The sequence below is a fragment of the Argiope bruennichi genome, chromosome 2, assembly GCF_947563725.1.
Source record: "Argiope bruennichi chromosome 2, qqArgBrue1.1, whole genome shotgun sequence".
Lineage (NCBI taxonomy): Eukaryota > Metazoa > Arthropoda > Arachnida > Araneae > Araneidae > Argiope > Argiope bruennichi.
In genome coordinates this window covers 11,964,211-11,984,637 of record NC_079152.1, presented here as the reverse complement: position 1 = coordinate 11,984,637, position 20,427 = coordinate 11,964,211, and the positions used below count along the sequence as shown (strand labels likewise).

Below are 20,427 nucleotides of genomic sequence, written 5' to 3'. Positions count from 1 at the left end.
ATGATCGTTAAGTGATGTATTTCTAATTTCAGATTTCGACACCCAGCATGTTTCAACTTAGCTTAATATGAAATATACACTCATTAATAATGATATACTTCGCATCGTTTCAAGTAAGATATTCCTAGTAAAATAATTGTCCATCGCTTTCTAAAGACAAAGTGAGCAATTCTTGTAAATTTATGACAACTTGCTAATGAAAGTTTTTATTTCTTCTAATCAGAATTCCTCTAACCCTCTCCCATAAGCCTAAATTCCAAGTCCTTACTCCAGTTCAAAATATCTGCACCAGGCGGCGCTACTGCTTCGGAGAAAAAACAAAAATCTACGACATGACACGCAATCCAGTACGTTTTGGAGAGCAGCCAATCAAGAGGCAGTTGGGCGGAGTTAACTCGAAACAGGCACGGCTGGGGTTTTCAGTTTACATGTCAGCCGAGTTAGGGTCTTCCTGTCTGACCGATTGCAGTTTGAGCGACCGTCCGTCTTTTACGAAAAAATTATAATAGAAATTCCATTTGATTTAGCATCTTCGCTCTGTGCATTTTATTGTTTTAAATTTAAGAACTTCTGATCGTTAAATAGTTTTGTTTATTCGAACTTCGTGATTTTTTTTTTTATTGGAATAAAACCGAATAGGACAGCTTATGGTCAGTTCAGGTCCGATCTTCAACAGAAGCAAATGATACATTAGCACAGCTGATTTTGATGCAAATTTAATTATCGGACTCGAACAATTTCTCTACCCGGTTCAACTTCATAAAAATTAATTCCGCAGTGAATTAATCTTTGAATCCAAGAGGGGACCATTTGAATTTCGAATGAAACGAACGACATCTTTTCCATACATCCGGATTAATTTCTGATGTAGCTGGAAAGGGATCATCAGAAAGAATAAGGGGTCGTCCTGTTTTATCTTCTGACCGCAAGCGCACCCACCAAGACTCAACCCTGGCTTCTGGACATAGCAAGGACTCTTACCGACGTGTGGCACAACACCTTCTGGCTCACATTTTGCCATCGAAGGAGACAACGGCATATATCACCTTTTCCACTCTGAGGCCCAACGAAACCGCCAAAATTTCGCCTTCCAAGAGCGGAGATAGTGCCGACATGGCGGAGACACAGCCGCAAAGTAAGTGACACATTTTTTAAAAAATAAAAATCTTCATGTTTTTATAGACTTTGTCATAAAAGCGTTCGTTAGCTGTATTTGCTTTGTTATGATCATAAATATGTAAATATAAGACCGATGTAAGATATCTGAGAGATTCGCTTTCACTAATTCAAAATTTGTATTTTTACTTATTTATATTAAATTGACGTTTTTTTTTTTTTTAAAGTCTGTTATCCTGGATTTTGTCATAAAAGCGTTAGTTAATTGATTGTAACTGCTTTGTATGATTATAGATATGCAACTATAAAACCGATAGAAGATATCTTACAGATTCGCATTCACTCATTCAGAATTTATATTTTTAATAATTCTCTTTTAAATGAACGCTTTTATTTACAAAAAGAAATGTCATGTTTCCACGGACATTTTATGACATTTGTCATAAAAGTGTCAGCTATTTGTAATTGCTTTCGTATGATTATAAATATGTTGTTATATGACCTATAAAAGATACCTTAGAGATTCGCTTTCACTAATTCAGAATTTGTATTTTTACTTATTTATATTAAATTGACGTTTTTTTTAAAAAGTCTGTTATCCTGGATTTTGTCATAAAAGCGTTAGTTAATTGATTGTAACTGCTTTGTATGATTATAGATATGCAACTATAAAACCGATAGAAGATATCTTATAGATTCGCATTCACTAATTCAGAATTTATATTTTTAATAATTCTCTTTTAAATGAACGTTTTTATTTACAAAAAGAAATGTCATGTTTCCACGGACATTTTATGACATTTGTCATAAAAGTGTCAGCTATTTGTAATTGCTTTCGTATGATTATAAATATGTTGTTATATGACCTATAAAAGATACCTTAGAGATTCGCTTTCACTAATTCAGAATTTGTATTTTTACTCATTTATATTTAATTGACGTTTATATATATATATATATATATATATATATAAGAAAAGTCTGTTATCCTAGACATTGCCATAAAAGCGTTAGCTAATTGTAACTGCTTTGGTTTGATTATAAATATGCAGCTATAAAACCAATAAAAGATACCTTATAGATTCACCTTCACTAATTCAGAATTTATATTCTTAATAACTCTCATTTAAATGGCGTTTTTATACAAAAAAAAAAAAAATCATGTTTTCACGGACTTTGTCATAAAACCGTTAGCTAGTTGTAATTGCCTTGCTATGGTTATAAATATATTAATATATGAATGATAAATGATACCTTAGATATTCGCTATCACTAATTCAAAATTTATATTTTTAATAATTCTCGTTCAAACGACACATTTTTAATTATTCAAAAATCATGTTTTGACGCACTTTGTCATAAAAGCATTAACTAGTTGTAATTTCTTTGGTATACGTTGTTATATGACCGACAAAAGGTACCTTAGAGATTCGCATTCATGAATTCAAAATTTGTATTTTTTAATGAATCTTGTTCAAACGGCGTTTTTGTTTATAAAAGGAAGTCATGTTTTCACGGACATTTTATTACATCTGTCATAAAAGTGTTAGCTTCCTGTAATTGCTTTGGTATGGTTATAGATATGTTATTATGACAGATAAAAGATACCTTAGATTTTCGCATTCACAAATTCGAATTCGCCTTTTTAATAATCTCAATTAAATGACAAGTTTTTATTTGCAAAAATATTATGCCTATCAAGAAATTTGTTATAAAAACATTAGTTTGTTGTAGTTTATTTGGTATAGTTATGGATATATAGTAAGATTTACAGTAGATCCATTTAATTTTCTTATTTACTAACTCATGATTCTTTTTTTCCCTACGAATTTTTTTTTTTTTTTTTACTTTTTTTATTTTTTAGAATAAAAATATTATTTTCTCACGGACGTTATAAAAGTTTTGCATTTTTTCTTAACATTGTGAAGTTGTTATCTAGTTTAATAAGATTACAAAATTTAGTTTAATTGTTCAATACGTTTTATAGTTTAGTAAGTTTATAATGATTTTACTAGGGATATTGAAAATTATTTTCAAATTTCAGATTATCATTATTATTAACATTTTTTTTCTTTTTTTGGGGGGGTGGGGAGGCGGCTTTTGTTCTCATTACATTTATGATTTTTTTCAAGGACTTTCTTATTAATTATTTATCTCAAAGAATATCATATTTTCAAAATCTTATTCGTAAAAATTATTTCGATTCTAATTGGTTATATCCAGTTTTCTCGTTTTGCAGCGTTTGCTAATATTACGAAACTGTTGTCTATTCTGGTAATGTAAACATTTTTTAGAAATGATACCGAAATGGATACATTTATACAAATAATATCGACAACTATTTCTCATTAGGTATTAATCATAGATAATATGCAACTATCAAAACCTTATTCCCAGAAGTAACCCCCCCCATTTGTTAACTAATTATATTGAGTCATCTTGTTTGAATTACATTTTTAAAAAAATAGAAATTTAAATTGCTTTCACATTTGATGTATTCCGATCTAAAATAATTTGATCGAAAATTCTGGCATAAACATTTATCCTGTTTCATTTACAAATTTCATTTAATAATAGATACTTAAATCAATTAAAAATGCTGTCAAAAATGGGATTAGTTATTCAAAATAATAAGATTTTCTTTCTTATGATATTTATCGAGCAGCTAATGCGATTTTAATATGAGTTAAAATGTTATTGCATTGTTTTTGTTTATAGGTTATAGAGTTAAAAAGGAAATGAACGTCATTTTCCGATTAACTATTTAAGAAAGGAAAAATTGTAATAAAAATAATGTATTTTTGAGAAATTTAGAATAAAGCAATATGTCAAATTTTAATTAAACAAATTTTAAATATTTTGTATATATTTTATTTGAATAATAGTGTAATTTATAATAAAAATAGAAATGACTTTCTAACAATCAGAATTTATTAATTTCCATTAGAGAAAGTAATTTTTTTTTTGAAAAAATATAAATTGCGTTAATATGAAAAATAATTTTGTGATTTTTTTGTTAAGTTTCTAAATAATTTTATATTTTTAGATTGTTAGAGTTTTTCTTTTCTTTTTGTATTTTAAATTGCTGGTAATTTACTTGTTACAATATAACAAATGCTAATATGGAGTTAAATAACTTTGAGATATTCTGTTAAATCTTTTAAAAACCCTTAAATTATGCTAGAATTTTCTAGAATTTCAGATTTTGAAAGTAAATATCAGACAACTAATTTTTTTAAAAAAAAGTGATCAGTGATATGACAAAATAGATTTGAAAATATTAGATAGTAAAGGATTTAAAATGAATCATAAGATTTCTATAGCATTTATCATTATTTACTTTTTTTAAATAACTTCTGACAACGAATTTTTTTCTCTATTATTGCTATTTCATTAATATTACGATGGCATCCTAGAGGAAAAAGTTATTGTAATGTTTATCAAATGTTTTTCGTCTTATCAAAAAAAGTTAAATAATAATAGAAAAAATAATTAAACATTTTCAAAAGAACAATAGACTTAAAATTTTATTCAAGAAACCAAGAGAAAACATTAAACGACAGATCGAAATTTTGATCAAACTTTACAATGTGTGGTCATATTCTGAATATAGAAAGTTCCCAACGGCTAATCTTCGGTCTATCGTAAGGATAAGTACAAACAAATGCTTATTATGATTTATTTTTTTCAATTCTCAATTCAAGGGACAATTCAATTGAATGCTTTGTATTATTTAGTATTTAATATTAATGCATTGCTCTTTTATGAGAAGTTATATGCAATTCTGGTTAGGGGAAAAGTTTTTAAGATGAAAGAAGCTTAGGTTATCATTCGCACTAATATTTAAATTCTGTTTGGTAATATATGCATTTAAGTATTCGTTAGTCCAAATATTACACTTCTAGTAATTATACAATATAGGAATTTTAATAATTTAAAATTCTGGATTTAATTTCTGATTTCGTATTATAATAGTAATTATAATAGTTATGCTTCCTTTTCACTCCTTGTTTTCCAATACAGTTTTTGGGCAGAAATAGTTCACACATTGTTTGAATTTTCGATACCCTTTTCTTTAAAAGCTACCTTTTTTTTTTTCTTAAGTATTGATATAACTTGATGAAATATAAACTTTGATTTTATGGATAAATTAAGTATTTTAAAATCGATGATTCTTGATAATATCTTTATAAAGGTTTCAAAATGGAATTTTTCTCATATTCAACAGCAATTCAAATAAAAACTCAGTCAACTTTTTTTATTTTATTCTGTTGAAATAAAAAGTCGTTTTTCTGCATTTCCATTCGCTAATAATATAATTTAGAGTATATTGTAGTTGAAAACATTAATTGCAAAAATTATTTTTAAAGCTAGTTCTGGCAAACTTTGATATTAAAAAATATTTCAAAACGACAGCTTTTTTATTATTAAATCTATTCATATTTTTTAAGATTAATTTTTTGAGTCTTAATTTAAAAATATTAAATAAGTGGAAAGTTGAAATAAAAATAAATATTTCTGAATGTAAATATAATTGACCAGTTTTGTAAAAAGAATCTTAAAATATTTTATTTAAAAAAAATGTCCGTTTTTTGTTTTGTTTTTTGAAATGAAAAAAGGAAAAACATTTCCATGATAGATAGAGATCCCCAAGGATGGATTTGAGATAATCGGCAATAACAAAGCGGTGAAACTTATTGGCATTATCAGATTACAATACAGAATTTTGCATATATCTGTAACAGACTTTTGCAAAGCTCAGTCTTAAAAAAGGGAACTCATTATTACTTGAACCCTGAAAACATTGTCTCTATTCATGATGCAACCTCCAACTGTTGAATGTGCTTAACATAAGATTTATTGGAAATGGCAATTAAATTTCTGCACATTGAAATGCTCAGACATAAAAGATTTTGGTAATAGTTATTTTTAACGAGATTCCTTGCTAAGAAAAGCAAAAAAGGAACGATGTTAGATAGTTTTTGGCGTTTTCTTTCCTAGAATTGGCGTTATTTTTTTTCATTTAAAAATTATTCTGTGCATTCATAAACTGTTTTATTTCATTTAAGATAGTTGCTTTGATTGTTTCCTAAATTCAGACTAAAATCCTTGATTGTTTCCTAAATTCTGACTAAAATCCTTGATTGTTTCCTAAATTCAGAATTCTAAATTTAATGGGATTCACTCCTTACATTTAAAAGTACTTTCAAAAGCAGTCCAAAGATATTTCTAAACACAATTTCGGATAGTTTGATACTAATTATTAATTAAATCTTGATATATTTAAAATTAAATAAAATTAAATATCTTCTTTTTTAAAAAAAAGAAAAATACGTTTCTTTAATTAAATTCATTTTTTAAAATATTACTTTCCATATACCAACTTGATTAGAAAGCTTTTTTACCAAGAGACAAAAGAACCATTTTTGTTTAAATTTCAAAATAAGTTTAATAATAAAGTTTGAAAATTAATAATAAGTTTTTATCTAAAGTTTTAGTTTTGGACTACTGTTTTCTTTTATTAATTTGATAAAATTTAAATTTATAAAACTTTAATGAAATTCACTGATTATATAAACATTTTATTTGTATTAAATCATTTAATTTCTGGTCGCTATGGCAGAAAATTTTATCCAACGCATGCAATTCACAATGTTACACATTCCGACTGTGAAAAATTTTGAATATTCATTTAAACTGCAATTTCAGGAATGAAATTAAAAAATATAAAGAGAGTCTGTTTCCATTACATTAATTTTAAATTTTTGATTAGCTTTCCAATTTAAATTAATAATCAGAGTTAAATGTGAAAAATTTGAAAATACATTCAATATAAGACAATATGCTTTCTTTTTAGATTGAAAAAAAATGTGCTCGTTTTCTATATCTATTTGTTTTAAAATTTGAGTTCAAAGGCAATTATCAAAGTTCAATGTTAAGAATTTAAAAAATTAAAGAAAATATTCTTTTTTGTTTGTTTAGAAAAACAGCAATAATTTGCATTTCTTACTAAAATACTCATATATTATTCTTGAAAGACGTAACGACTCAGATTTAAAACTACCAAGATATTATATTCTTAATTTATGGAAAATTTAAATCTTTTTAAACAATATTGCTTTTTTCATATAAAAATATCTTATAGATTTGTATAAAATATATAATATGTCAAAAATATGCTAAATACAAAGTTATTATTTATGCATTTCATTTTTAAAAAGAGGTTTTTCAACTATCTGTACAATTTTAATGCTTTTATATTTCTGCTTATGTTATGAAAAATCTTTATTAGTTAAAAATATCAAGTCCTAACATTTTTAAAGTTAATTTGGGTTATCAATACTAAAATTAATATTAAATCACATGGGGATTTAAAAATTCTGATTAGTTTTATTTTTAAGCAAACGCTTTCCTCATTATAACAATAGAATTTATGACAATCATTATTATGGTTACTTTCTGAAAATTTTTGTAGAAAAAGTGTTTTTTTTTTCTGTGTGAATCGTTTTAAGATAATTTTTATGTTAATGACAATATCAAATTTAATAAGAAATAAACTTTTTGAGCTCAACGAAAAAAGTAAAACTCCAATTTTTTTAAATGTAATTTCCTATACAAGTTGAGTAAAAGTTAATGATAATCTTATTCCGAAAAAAAATTAAGATTAAAATTAAATTAAAATAAAAAAAATTAAATCAAATATCATGCCAATTTATCAGCAGTATTAAAATTTTGACAATATTATAGGATTTCAGGACAAAATTTATTTACGTAAACAATTTTGGAGAAAATATATTTTATCAATTTCATATATCCGGTATTGTTTATTCGTTATGCGTTTCTTGCTCTAATACACAATATACATATATAAAAATAATTTATTTTTCTCAATTATGGTTAGCATTAATGATACGAAAAGCAAACATTCAAAATAAAAATAAAGTTTATTTTCGGTTTAAATTGAAAATATTTTGAACATTCAGACGGACACCTACCAAATGTGAATATTAATATGTAGATTTAGCATTCAAAATTATTATAAATTATTTTTATTTAATGTGAAAGTATTTTGAGCATTCAGACGGATTTTCACAAAATGTTAACATTAATAATATGCATATTTAGCATTCAAAGTTGTAATGAAGTTTGTTTTTACTTAACGTGAAAATATTTTGAGCACTCAGACGGACTCACACAAAATGTTAAAATGCAATGAGATTATGTTTTGGATTTAAATACAGGATAATTTTAACGATATAACGTCTTTGTATCATGATGTATTCGGGTTATAAGAAACTATTTTTAATATTAAGTTTAATAAGTTATAATTTATTGAAATTTTCTACATCCTCTTGAAGCGTTTTATGGACACATATCTTTTATATTACTCTCCTTTGTCTTATATAGTTCCGTGAATTAAAACAATTTTCTTTTAATCTATTTATTAAAATATCAAACGCAACTCATTTCCTTCCAGTGCGAGAGATTTTAATTTGAGATTTGAAAATTCAGAATATTTTTTGTCTTTTAATAAGCATTTGAAAAACCTGATCGGTAGAAAAACAAAATTTACAAAATTTCTCTATGTGCAATGCAATACTATTAGATTAAAAAGAAAGAAAACCTATTTTACAGTTATTTACAAAAATTTTAGCTTTAAAATGAAATTTCAATGATACCTATTAAATAAAGCTAAACGTGTAAATAAAAGTATTTATTTGTTTTATTTGAGTTATTTACTTTGAAATATTACTCAGTTATGATGAAAATTTAGTTTAACAACCATATTGTGGCAGTAAACTTAAATTCATTAGTAATATGCTGATTTTTAAACTTTAATTTATGAGGAATATGTTACTTTTTAGAATATTTTTTTAGAGTATATTTAAATTCATGAATTATATACTACTATTTAGTGTACCTTTTTTTATAGTGCATTTAAATTCATAATTAATATGCTGCTTTTTATAATACGTTTCAATTTATGAATAATATGCTGCTTTTAATACGTTTCAATTCATGGATAATATGCTGCTTTTTATAATACGTTTCAATTCATGAATAATATGCTGCTTTTTATGATACGTTTCAATTCATGAATAATATGCTGCTTTTTATGATACGTTTCAATTCATGAATAATATGCTGCTTTTTATGATACGTTTCAATTCATGATGCTACTTTTAAAAGTACTTTTTTTTACAATAAGTTTAATTCATGAGAAATAAGATGATTTTTACAGTAAATCTTAATTTATGGAGAAAATAGGGTTTTTTAGATTCTTGTGTAATACATTAATTTTAGAAAACCATTTTTTTACAGTATATGTTTGAATTCTTAAGGGGAAAAAAAAACAACAACTTTTTTTTCTGAAAGTAGTTGTGAGGTTTCTTAAGTGTAGAAACAATGAAATTACGTCTCTTTCTAGGAATATTCCTAAACATCCTAGGATTTAAAAAAAATCCAGAATAAAAAAAGTTTATTTTACATTTTAGAAGGACGTAACAAATAAAATATATTTGAAGTTAGAATTGATATGAGTATTCCAGACTTTTTTCTCATAGTAGTTGAATAAAGTAAATGTTTAAAAAGAAAAAAAAATATTATAGTTTTTGAAACATTATTTAGCAGTTTCCTAGTAATATGGTGTATCAGTTAATTGCTTCATTATTACTATATACTGTAAAAATCAAGAAAACGTCAATCAGGATATATAAAATAAAAGCGCCAAAATAAATTAAATATGTCACTTTATATCATGCTTGAATTTACATCTGATGACATCAAAGAAAAAGCACTTTCAATGAATTTTATTTAAAAAGTTAGAAAATATATCAAATAAAGTGTTTAATATTTTAAAAGAATTAAAATATAAGAATTAAAATATTTAAGTAAATAAGTAAATATTAAGAGTAAATATTGCCTGAGCTATAACTGAAACATTACGTACTTAAATCTGATACGATGAAAAAAGAGAATTTTAAATTTTAATATTTTACTGTCACAAATATATATCATAATATTAATTCCTTTTTTTACTACTCTGTTTTTGATTACAGAAAATTAATTTGTAAATACGAGCAGATTAAATGAAACACAACTATGAATTTTTTATACTTTATTGTAATTTCGACACTGTTGAAAACTAATTTCTGCAGTTGAATGTAAAAGATTTTGTCGAAATATATCCGAATTATTTTCTTTTATGAATCTCCGGTGAATTAGAAATACCGGAAAACGAGTTTCATTTTAACGGGGATGAAATGAAAATCATTCGGGCGATGATAACATACTTATTGCTGTTAAAATTAATCGAAATTGTTTATCATCAAATCATTTTTCAATTTCTAGATGTTGAAAACTTTAAGCTTGACGTAATTTGTTTCTGTGCTATAATTTTTTCTGTTATTTTTTTTGTTTCAAAAACCAATAAGAGAAGTTACATAAAAAGCAATTTTGTACAATTATTTATAAAAAAATGATGCAGTATTATTCATTTGCTATTGCATAATATTCATTTTAAAAAACGGAATTGAAACAAGAGATTTTGAATTAGACGGGACACAAATTAATTGATTCACATTTTTTTTCATTTACTTTGAAATTATTCTACATTTTTCAAAACTTAATCAGAAATGCAAAATAAAAACATCTTGAATAATATCAGGGATATTTGATGTTATTAAAAAGACACAAAAGTGTTTGAAAATTGTAATCAAAATTTGGCAAATTTAATACTCTTGCGATGTTATTTTTTGATTAAGATAAAAAAAGTTTTAAAGATGAAATTTTCATATAGCGATCGATATTATACCGGCAAAAAAAATATTTTCTTATTTATTTTACTTTAATATTTGCAGACAAAGATTTTTCAATTTTAATTAAGTAAACAAATATCTGAGACAAAGAATTTTTTGTACTTAAGTTAATCATAGAATTGTTGTGAAGGTTTTCATATTAATTTTAGGTATATAAATCAAGTTATAATATTAAGTGCAAGGGAAAATTGCAGAATAAAAATGCAGCAATAAAAAATTTTTGTGCGAATTATTTTAAGCTTTCAATACTTCCTTTAATGGATTTTTTTTTGCTTCAATCCATATTAGAAAAAAAGGGGGCGATTGAAAGCTATTTTTTAAAAAATTATTTGATGTTTTGATTTTGGCACATGGAGAAAACATAGTAAGATTTAAATATCAAAAATTAAATATTAATATTTTTTAAACTAAGACTGTTAATAGTATTTATGACTTAAAAAAACGAATATTGCTTGTTGTAACCGACACAGAAAATAGACATTATACTGTACGCGAAATATTTATTAATAACAATTTTGAAAAAAAAAAAAAACACTTGTATAATAATTAAATTACATCCGATAAAATCAAAGTAATTCTTTAAAAAAACTTGATTAAGTGCGTATATCTATATGAGCGTTATTTAATATAATATTTTTTCAACAATTCAAATCTGTACTTCAAAGATGAAGAATTTGGACATGCATTTAGCAATTTTCAGAATTTTGGTTTACACAATTTGCTCGGCTTTCAATCAAATAATAAGTTATCAGTTAATGTGACTGCTATCATTTCATTAGATTTTTCAGCATTGAAAAAGCACTATGAAAAAAATTTTGAATCATGCTCAATTAGCGGAAATTTGTTTGATATATTACTCACTTCTTAAATTGTCATGTAAAAACCAACTTGAAGAGGCTTGACTCTCGACAAAATTCTATGCACATTAGGCCCATATAAACATAGAATCATAAGACAGTGAATTAGGTACAATAGTATCATCTTTTTTAAATCGAGTTATTTTCTATACTCATATCCAATGGGAATTTCAAAAATTTTTAAATTATATTGATGATAAATGAATAATAATTATTACCAGATGCATCAAAAATCAGTTTAGAATAAAAATTTTCAGGATTGTAATCTATAATTTTATAATTATCCAAGTTATGACAAAATTCTATAAACATTGGAACCGTATAAACAAAGAGTATTTTTAAATGCAAAAACCGTAAACCTGCTATAAGACTATAATAAATATTATTTAGCTAAACAAAGAAATAATTACAAACAATATCGTTTAAAATAAGTGATTTATCTGCGGAAATCCGTTAAAGAAATGACTGTAATCAAGTAATGAATAAAAAGTTTCTCTTCAATGTGCTATTTAAGAATAGGATGCTTTTACAATCATAAAATAAAACTAATATGCCAATGAGCTTTCACTTTTCAACTTATTCACTTTGCTATTTTATTCTAAATTCATCCCAAATATGTTAGCTTCCAGGATTTAAATAACAAAAATGAGCCTAATTCTACCCAAGTATATCTATTTTTTAAAAAAAAAATTATTCGCGATTCTAACGAGCATCAGAAACACATCATACAGCATTCATTTTCATCATATCATCTTTAATAGGGACTGCAAGTGGAAAAAAAAAAAAGAATAAATTATATTTCATGTTAGCCTCTTTAGTCGGTCCCCGAAGTTGCTTTTATACCTTTAGCGCTGAGTATTCCCTGAACAAATGAAACAATTTGCATTTAAAATTTTTTTACCGCAACCTCTGTGCGTATTAAGTGCTAACAACTTATGCCCGAGCGCAATTGGTTTACTGTTAGGAATAAAAATGGATTAGAACTGTAGAAAAGAGAAAAGCATTTGTGCTTTCATTTTATTTTTCACTCTTCGAAAAGCTTTTATTATTATTTCCGAAAGTTTTTTTTTGATGTTCTGTTGTATTCTGATCGCATAAAAAGGTATCTACATTTCGGAAACGATTCAATTACCCATTTTCAATTATTTTAACATTATTTTTCTTGTTTCATAAGTAAAATTCTACACATTTTGTTTTTAAAAAGAACATATTAGTAAAAAAAGAGAATGTTTCTCAGTGTAAATGGTATTGTGAAAGATTGGTAACTAGAAAAAGTAGATATTTTTCGATTAAACTCAACATTCTCGCTTGATGTCTCCGAAACAATTGCTAAACATCATTATTTTTCATTTGCACCACCCGCAAATGTACATATTCAGTATACATTTATGGTGAACACTTAATAAAAACGCTTTGTTAAAAAACAAACGTTCAACTTTTTAAATTGTACTTCATTATTAAAACATATTTTGATATGTATCCAAAACTTGCAAGTACGTAATGTACTACATCAAAATGAACGTGAACTAAACGTAAATTATACTTCATTATTAAAACGTAAATAAACTACTTAACTTAAAATGAACAGTACATTCCAGACAAGAAAAGAAAACGGTATCAATTATAAACTTGCACTTAAATTATGCGGTTAACGTTATACAATCTTTTTTTTCTTGCAACAACTTAAACTGCTATGTTCATTTCTCTAGCTGTGTCTTATTAACTTCTGTTTTCACCTCTCACCAGAATTTATCCGTGCTTGTCGACAAACATCAAAGATGGGTCAAATATATTAGAATTTCACTAAATGTTCGATTTTTCACCGACAATTTTGATTTATGTCTATATTCAGTTCAAAATATTGACATTTTGCAATTTCGTTGTTTCATGGTAATTATATTACTGAGAATCATATCTATATACTTTGAGTCATATCTATGAATCATTGCACTATCTATAATTAGATATATAAAGCATATATATCTAACTTCGATAATAATATGCTTTGAATAATTAAGTAATTCATGGGAAGAATTTTGATAGACGCAAATACTAATGTTTTGTTATTATTTAATGGTATCTTGAACTTTCATCACTTTTCATTTTTCTTGTTCCATAAGCAAAATTCAACATATTTTGTTTTTAAAAAGGACTTACCAGTAAAAATAAAATATTTGATAATGCATATATTTAATTTCGTTGAATTGAATGGATGACTAGTTTATGTGAAGATTTTTGACTACATTTATGCATTGCATTTTGACTACATTTGCAGTTATTTAATGATATCTTGAGCTTTCTCCAAGTTATGGGTGATGGTATCTTGAACTAACGTCACGTTCCTAATTTTCCTGTCTTATAAGCAAAATTATCTGTTTCTAAAAAAAATAATATCTATAAATAGAGAATATTTTATAACGCATACTTCCAATTTCGATAATAATGTGTATTTAATAACTGATTAATTCATTGGTTGATTCTTTATTAATTCATTAATTTAACAATTTATTTATCAAATTCAAGAGGGAATTTTTAGCAAGATATAGACTTTAATGATTTATTGTTGTTTAATGGTATCTTGAATTTTCGCCATTTCTTTTCTTGTTTTATACGCAAAATTATCTATTTTGTTTCTGAAAAGGTCAATGTTGTAAACAGGGAATATTTTATATTGTAAATATCTAATTTCTGTGTTAATGTGCATTGAATGGATGATTAATTCATGAAAAGAATTTTAACGAATTATGGAACCTTAATGATTTATTGTTATTTAATATTATCTTGAACTTTCATCAAAGCTTGAATGGTATCTTGAACCTTCGACACTTTTTAATTTTCTTGTTTCTTAAAAGGATATATATATATATATATATATATATATATATATATATATATATATATATATATAAATATAATTTTTATAGCGTATATACCTATTTCAGATCGTTATGTGTGTTGAATGAATTAATTTTAAGTCATGGAAAGATTTTTGATGAGATGTGAGTTGTCATGATTTACTGTTCTTTAATGGTCTCAAGAATTTTCAGCAAGGAATCATAATGAGGCATAAATCTTATAATATACACTACTTCCGTTTATTATTATCTCGAAATTTCATCAAGAAATTCTGACTTCGTCATGATACGAATAATTTACAGTTTGTTTATGGATATTTGGAAATGTATATGCTCCTCTAATTCGTGAAAATATGACCATTTTAATTTTTTTATTTACTTTTTGGAGAAGGTGGCATTATAATCTCAAATTCATCGCGAGACGATCGCAATTCTGATATCGGATTCCTTCAAAAACACTTATATACGTATTCCAGACCTTCGTATGATTTGTTAGCTAGGAGAAAGACGTGCCAGTTCAGGTGTCGATTTCATTATCTAATCACAGTTCATAATTTCGCCAATCACCAATACATGCCAAAATCCCCCTCCAATAATATCAGTAGATGAAGAAAATCAGTAATCATTTATCAAAAGAATGAAAATTAATTGTAACTCAATTTAACTATAGATATTGAATTTTGACAGTAGATATTGAATTAATTGTAACTGTAGATATTGGATAGTAACTGTAGATACTGAATTAATTGTAACTGTAGATATTGGATAGTAACTGTAGATACTGAATTAATTGTAGTTGTAGATATTGGATTGTAACTGTAGTTAATGAATTAATTGTAACTGTAGATATTGGATAGTAATTGTAGTTACTGAATTAATTGTAACTGTAGATATAGGATAGCAACTTAGATACTGAATTAATTGTAACTGTAGATATAGGATAGCAACTTAGATACTGAATTAATTGGAACTGTAGATATTGGATAGTAACTGTAGATACGGAATTATAACTGTAGATACTGAATTAATTGGAACTGTAGATACGGAATTATAACTGTAGATACTGAATTAATTGGAACTGTAGATACGGAATTATAACTGTAGATACTGAATTAATTGTAACTGTACATATATTTATAATATAGAAGTTTTGCATCAAATTCAATTTTCCCTCTTCTCAAAGGAATGGTTTCAAGTAGCATCTGGCGTTAAAAATATATTTACCGATTTTTGATTTTTCATCTAGTATAATCTATTTTTTTTTCTTTTTTAATGTTCGGTTGAACCTTATTTTGTTGAAAAGAGAATGTTTTTTTTTCTTTGCAATAGTTTTTAATTTACTTTATTTAGAAGCATTAACAAAAGAAGACAATTCCTTAATTTTCGAAGAGGTATATAAATCATGATGACACGGGTATTTGCAATTCTCTGAATAATTTCAATAGGATAGTTCTGAAATTCTTTGATTTAATAGCAGTGGTTTCGAAATTAGAAGGAAAAGTTATCTCAATAAACGTTGAAAATAACTGAAAAGCATTGCATATAACCTAAGCAATGCCTTGAATAAAATGTTATGAAAGTGAATCGTACCTTAGTTATTGCAACATAAACGAGAATATTAAATATTATATATAATCGATAAAATATTTTGTATTATTTGTATCGATATAATTTATTACAAAATTGGCCATTTCTGAAGAATATGATACTTTCTATTTTTCTTAAATACAGTAGCCCCCCCCGCCGATCATCAATTTTATCAGTAATTAAAATGATAATGGAAATTTCTCATGATATATTTTAACTATAAAAAAATAAAAGCTAAGTAAAAAATAAAGAGAAAATCAATGTATTCACAACTTGGGGGAAAAAATGTATGATTGAAACTGCAACAAACAACAGCAATAAAATATAACCTCTGATATATAATATAACCATTAATATAGTTTATGAAATAGTTCCATTTAGAAAGGGATGGAGACATCTGAAAATTAAATATTAAATATTATTTTTTAAAAAAATATTATTTGTATCTATTTATGTGGTTCATCTTATTTCATAGAGTTCAAGATATTCTTCGTCAAATGGTCCAATATAGCACGATTATTTAGAATTCTAGGAACAAAATATCATTTGACGCTCAATGTTATGTCACATACTCCAATCTCATTCCAACTAAAATCTATTTTCTAAAACAAGCGAATTGCTTTTTTAAGCAACTGGAACGAATAATTTTTCGACATACAAGATTCAATATTATATTATCTTCAAAAATTTTGCACAAATATTTGTATCTGGTAAGCAGAAGATGTTCTAAAAGAAAGCAAGTGCACAAAATTATGTTTAATGAATTTATGTTTATGTGTAAGGAAATTCTGAGATTAATCATGAGAAATCAGGTGATATTTATGTTAAAATACCAGCAATAACAGGTATAATTCTTTAAAATAATACTTTAATGACATGTAATAAAGTTAAACCTTTTAATAGCTAGATTATCTATTTAGATAATACATTATTTTTGGAAAAGAGAATGTGTTGTCTTTTGATTCAACTAAAAGTCCATATAACACTCTCTGAGAGAAAATTATCTAAAACTTTCATCAATTTTTAATGACTTTAATAATTAATTTAAATTTATTAGTTTAAAAAACGAGCTCGATGAAAGTGGTTAAAAATTGAACCTTTGAAAAAACTTTCGTGGCAGTTCCAATGATTTCTATTAATACGTATTAAATCTTAATTAAGTTATAATAACATTGCGCTTATTAATCTTAACAAATATAATAAATTTTAAATGGATTATACTATAAAAACAGCTTTAAATGCAATGTTTTCCTCCGAGAATTTCTCATTTGTATCCAATGCTATTCGAAACTTATAGCTACATTCTTTACTTGCTTATCCCTACTTATTAAATATTAATTAAGGTTAATATAATATTGCGCTTATTAATTTTAACAAATATAATAAATTTTAAATGGATTATACTATAAAAACAGCTTTAAATGCATGTCGCCCCCCCCCCCCCGCAAATTTCTGTTTTATATCCAGCGCTATTCGTAGACGAATTTCCGAAACTTATTGCTTGATACATTCTTTTTTTCCCAGACTTTATCTCGAAATTTAATCAAGTGAGTTATTCCTCGGCAAATAGTGAGCTCCATTGCTACACAAAGAGATATATACATATTTACATCGCGCAGATATGTGTTTCCGAAATTATATCTCGCCGGTAATCACCTGCTACACAGACAAGTTTCTTGCTTCAGCTGTTTGCGAGACAGCGCTGAACAAACAGCAGCAAAAAGTTATTTGCTAAACGTGTTCACCCAGCTCGAGTTAGGACCTCACAATTCAGCAATTATAGAATCAGTTGTTTCCGATCTATTTCGGTTAGATGATCGTGGCAGATTTCGATTATTGTCTAACTACAGACTAAATTAAACGTTCAAAGAGATTATGATAAAATTTTGAGGTTCGATTAAACATGTATTGCCATTCGTTCAACAGATTATCTACAGGTGAGTTTTCTTTTGGTTTAGAATTAAAGAGATATGAACAAACTATGAATTTAATTTTTCCTTCGTATGAATTCATCAAATGTAGAACAAGACTTTCGATTTTGATGCGACGATTGATGACGAATATGGTTATTTCTATCTGCTGCCTAAACTAAGCGTTCAAAGAGATTCTGATAAAATTCTGAGGTTTAATTAAACATTTAATTCCAGTCGTTCAACGGATTATCTGCATGTGAATTTTCATTTCATTTAGAATTAAATAGACGTGAAAAAATTATTAATTCAGCCATTTGTTCGTGTGAATTCATTCTGCAAGTGTAGAACAAGTCTTCCAATTTTAATACGACGATTGATGCTGTGTATGGTTAATTCTATTAAGCGTTCAAAAACATGAATAAAAATATCATTATAAAATTCTAACGTTTAATTGCTTGAATATTCATTCATTTAACTGGTTAGATTAGAACTGACTGATATATTCATTTGTTAGTAAACTATAAATTTAGCCTTTCCTTTGTATGAATTCACCAAGTGTAGAAAAAGACTTCCGTATTTGATGCGATGATTGATGCGTTATATCGTTATTTCTATCAGCTGCCTAAACTAAATGTTCAAAGAATTTATGATAAAATTCTAAGAATTAAATAAACATGTACAGCCATTCGTTCAGATTATCTACAGGTGAGTTTCATTTCATTTAAATTTAAATAGTTATGAACAAACTATGAATTTAATTTTTCCTTCGTATGAATTCAGCAAGTGTAGAACAAGACTTCCGATTTTCCATCGAAGATTGATGCGGTGTATGGTTAATTTCATTTGCTACCTAAATTAAGCGTTCAAAGAGATTGTGACAAAATTCTGAGGTTTAATTAAACACGTGTAGCCATTCGTTCAATATATTATTTAAAGGTGAGTTTTCCTTTCGTTTAATATTAAATATATATGAGCAATGAATCTGAGAATGAATTGTGGAACAAAACTTCCGATTTTGATGCGATGATTGATTCTGAATAAGTTTAATTCCATTTGCTACCTAATTTACGCTTTCAAATATGAAAAAGATATGATTATAAAATTCTAACATCTAACATTGTGAATATTCATTCGTTTAACTGAATACTTATGGATACATTTTAAAGACAAATAGATATGAAATCGATATAAAGTTAGCTCTTCGTTCGTATGAATTCAACAACTGTAGAACAAGACTTCCGCATTTGATGCGATGATTGATACGGATTATTGGTATTTCTCTCTGCTGTATAAACTAAGCGTTCAAAGAGATTATGAGGAAATTCTAATTAGTATTTCCATTCGTTCAACATATTACCTACAAGTTTTCTTTTCGTTTAGAATTAAATAGGTATGAGCAAATTGTGAATTTAGCCTATCGTTCATTTGAATTCACTCTGCAAGTGAAGAACAAGACTTCCGATTTTTGATACGACAATTGGTGAGGCGTATGGTTAATTCCATTAAGCGTTCAAAGATATAAACAAAAATATTATTATAAAATCCTAAAATTTTATTACGCGTGATTATTCATTCATTTAACTGATTAGATTAGAAATGATGGATTTATTCATTGGTAGATATGGATAAACTATAAACTAAGCCTTTCGTTCGTGTAGATTCACCAAGTGTAGAAAAAGATTCCGATTTTGATGCGATGATTGATGCGAAATATAGTAATTTCTTTTTGCTGCTTAAAGAGATTAAGATAAAATTCTAAGATTTAATTGCGTATGAATGTTCATCCGTTCAACTGGTTACTTTGGATGAGTTTCGACAGATATGAACAAATTTTGTTCAAATAAATTTATTCGTTCGTTCGTATGAATTCAGTTATTTTTGTAACTACGGAATCAGATGTTTCTATTTTGGTAAAATGATTGTGACGAATTACGATTTTTTTTTCTACCACTCAAATTGAATGTTCAAAAAGATTACTATAAATTTTAAGGTCTAGTTAAACATCTATTTTCCTTTTCTCCACAGATTATTTATGAGTGAACTTTCATTGTTCAATATGAATAAAGTTGGTTCGTATGAATATATTTGCCCAAGCATATATTCACGAGTGAGTTTATCTTTCAATCATACCATACGCTATAATTCATTAAATTACAGGAAATAAAAAATGTGAATTTTTTATAAGCATTTGTATATTAAAGGGTGTCTTTCTTACTAGAATACTAAATATACAATAAAAAAAAAAAGTACTATGATCCTTAAAGAAAGCGACTTAAAATAT

At 26.0% G+C, this 20,427-nt stretch overlaps 1 protein-coding gene across 2 annotated transcripts in view; it reads left to right on the top strand.

The window, feature by feature from the left end:
- The first annotated feature begins 446 nt into the window (after nt 1-446).
- LOC129962118 (insulin gene enhancer protein ISL-1-like) overlaps nt 447-20,427 on the top strand; it is a 170,365-nt gene continuing 150,384 nt past the window's right edge. For both annotated transcript variants that reach the window (XM_056075852.1, XM_056075851.1), the window contains exon 1: nt 447-1,135. In XM_056075852.1, coding sequence (XP_055931827.1) covers nt 1,114-1,135 — 22 coding nt within the window. In that variant the 5' untranslated portion in view covers nt 447-1,113. The remainder of the gene's footprint in view (nt 1,136-20,427) is intronic.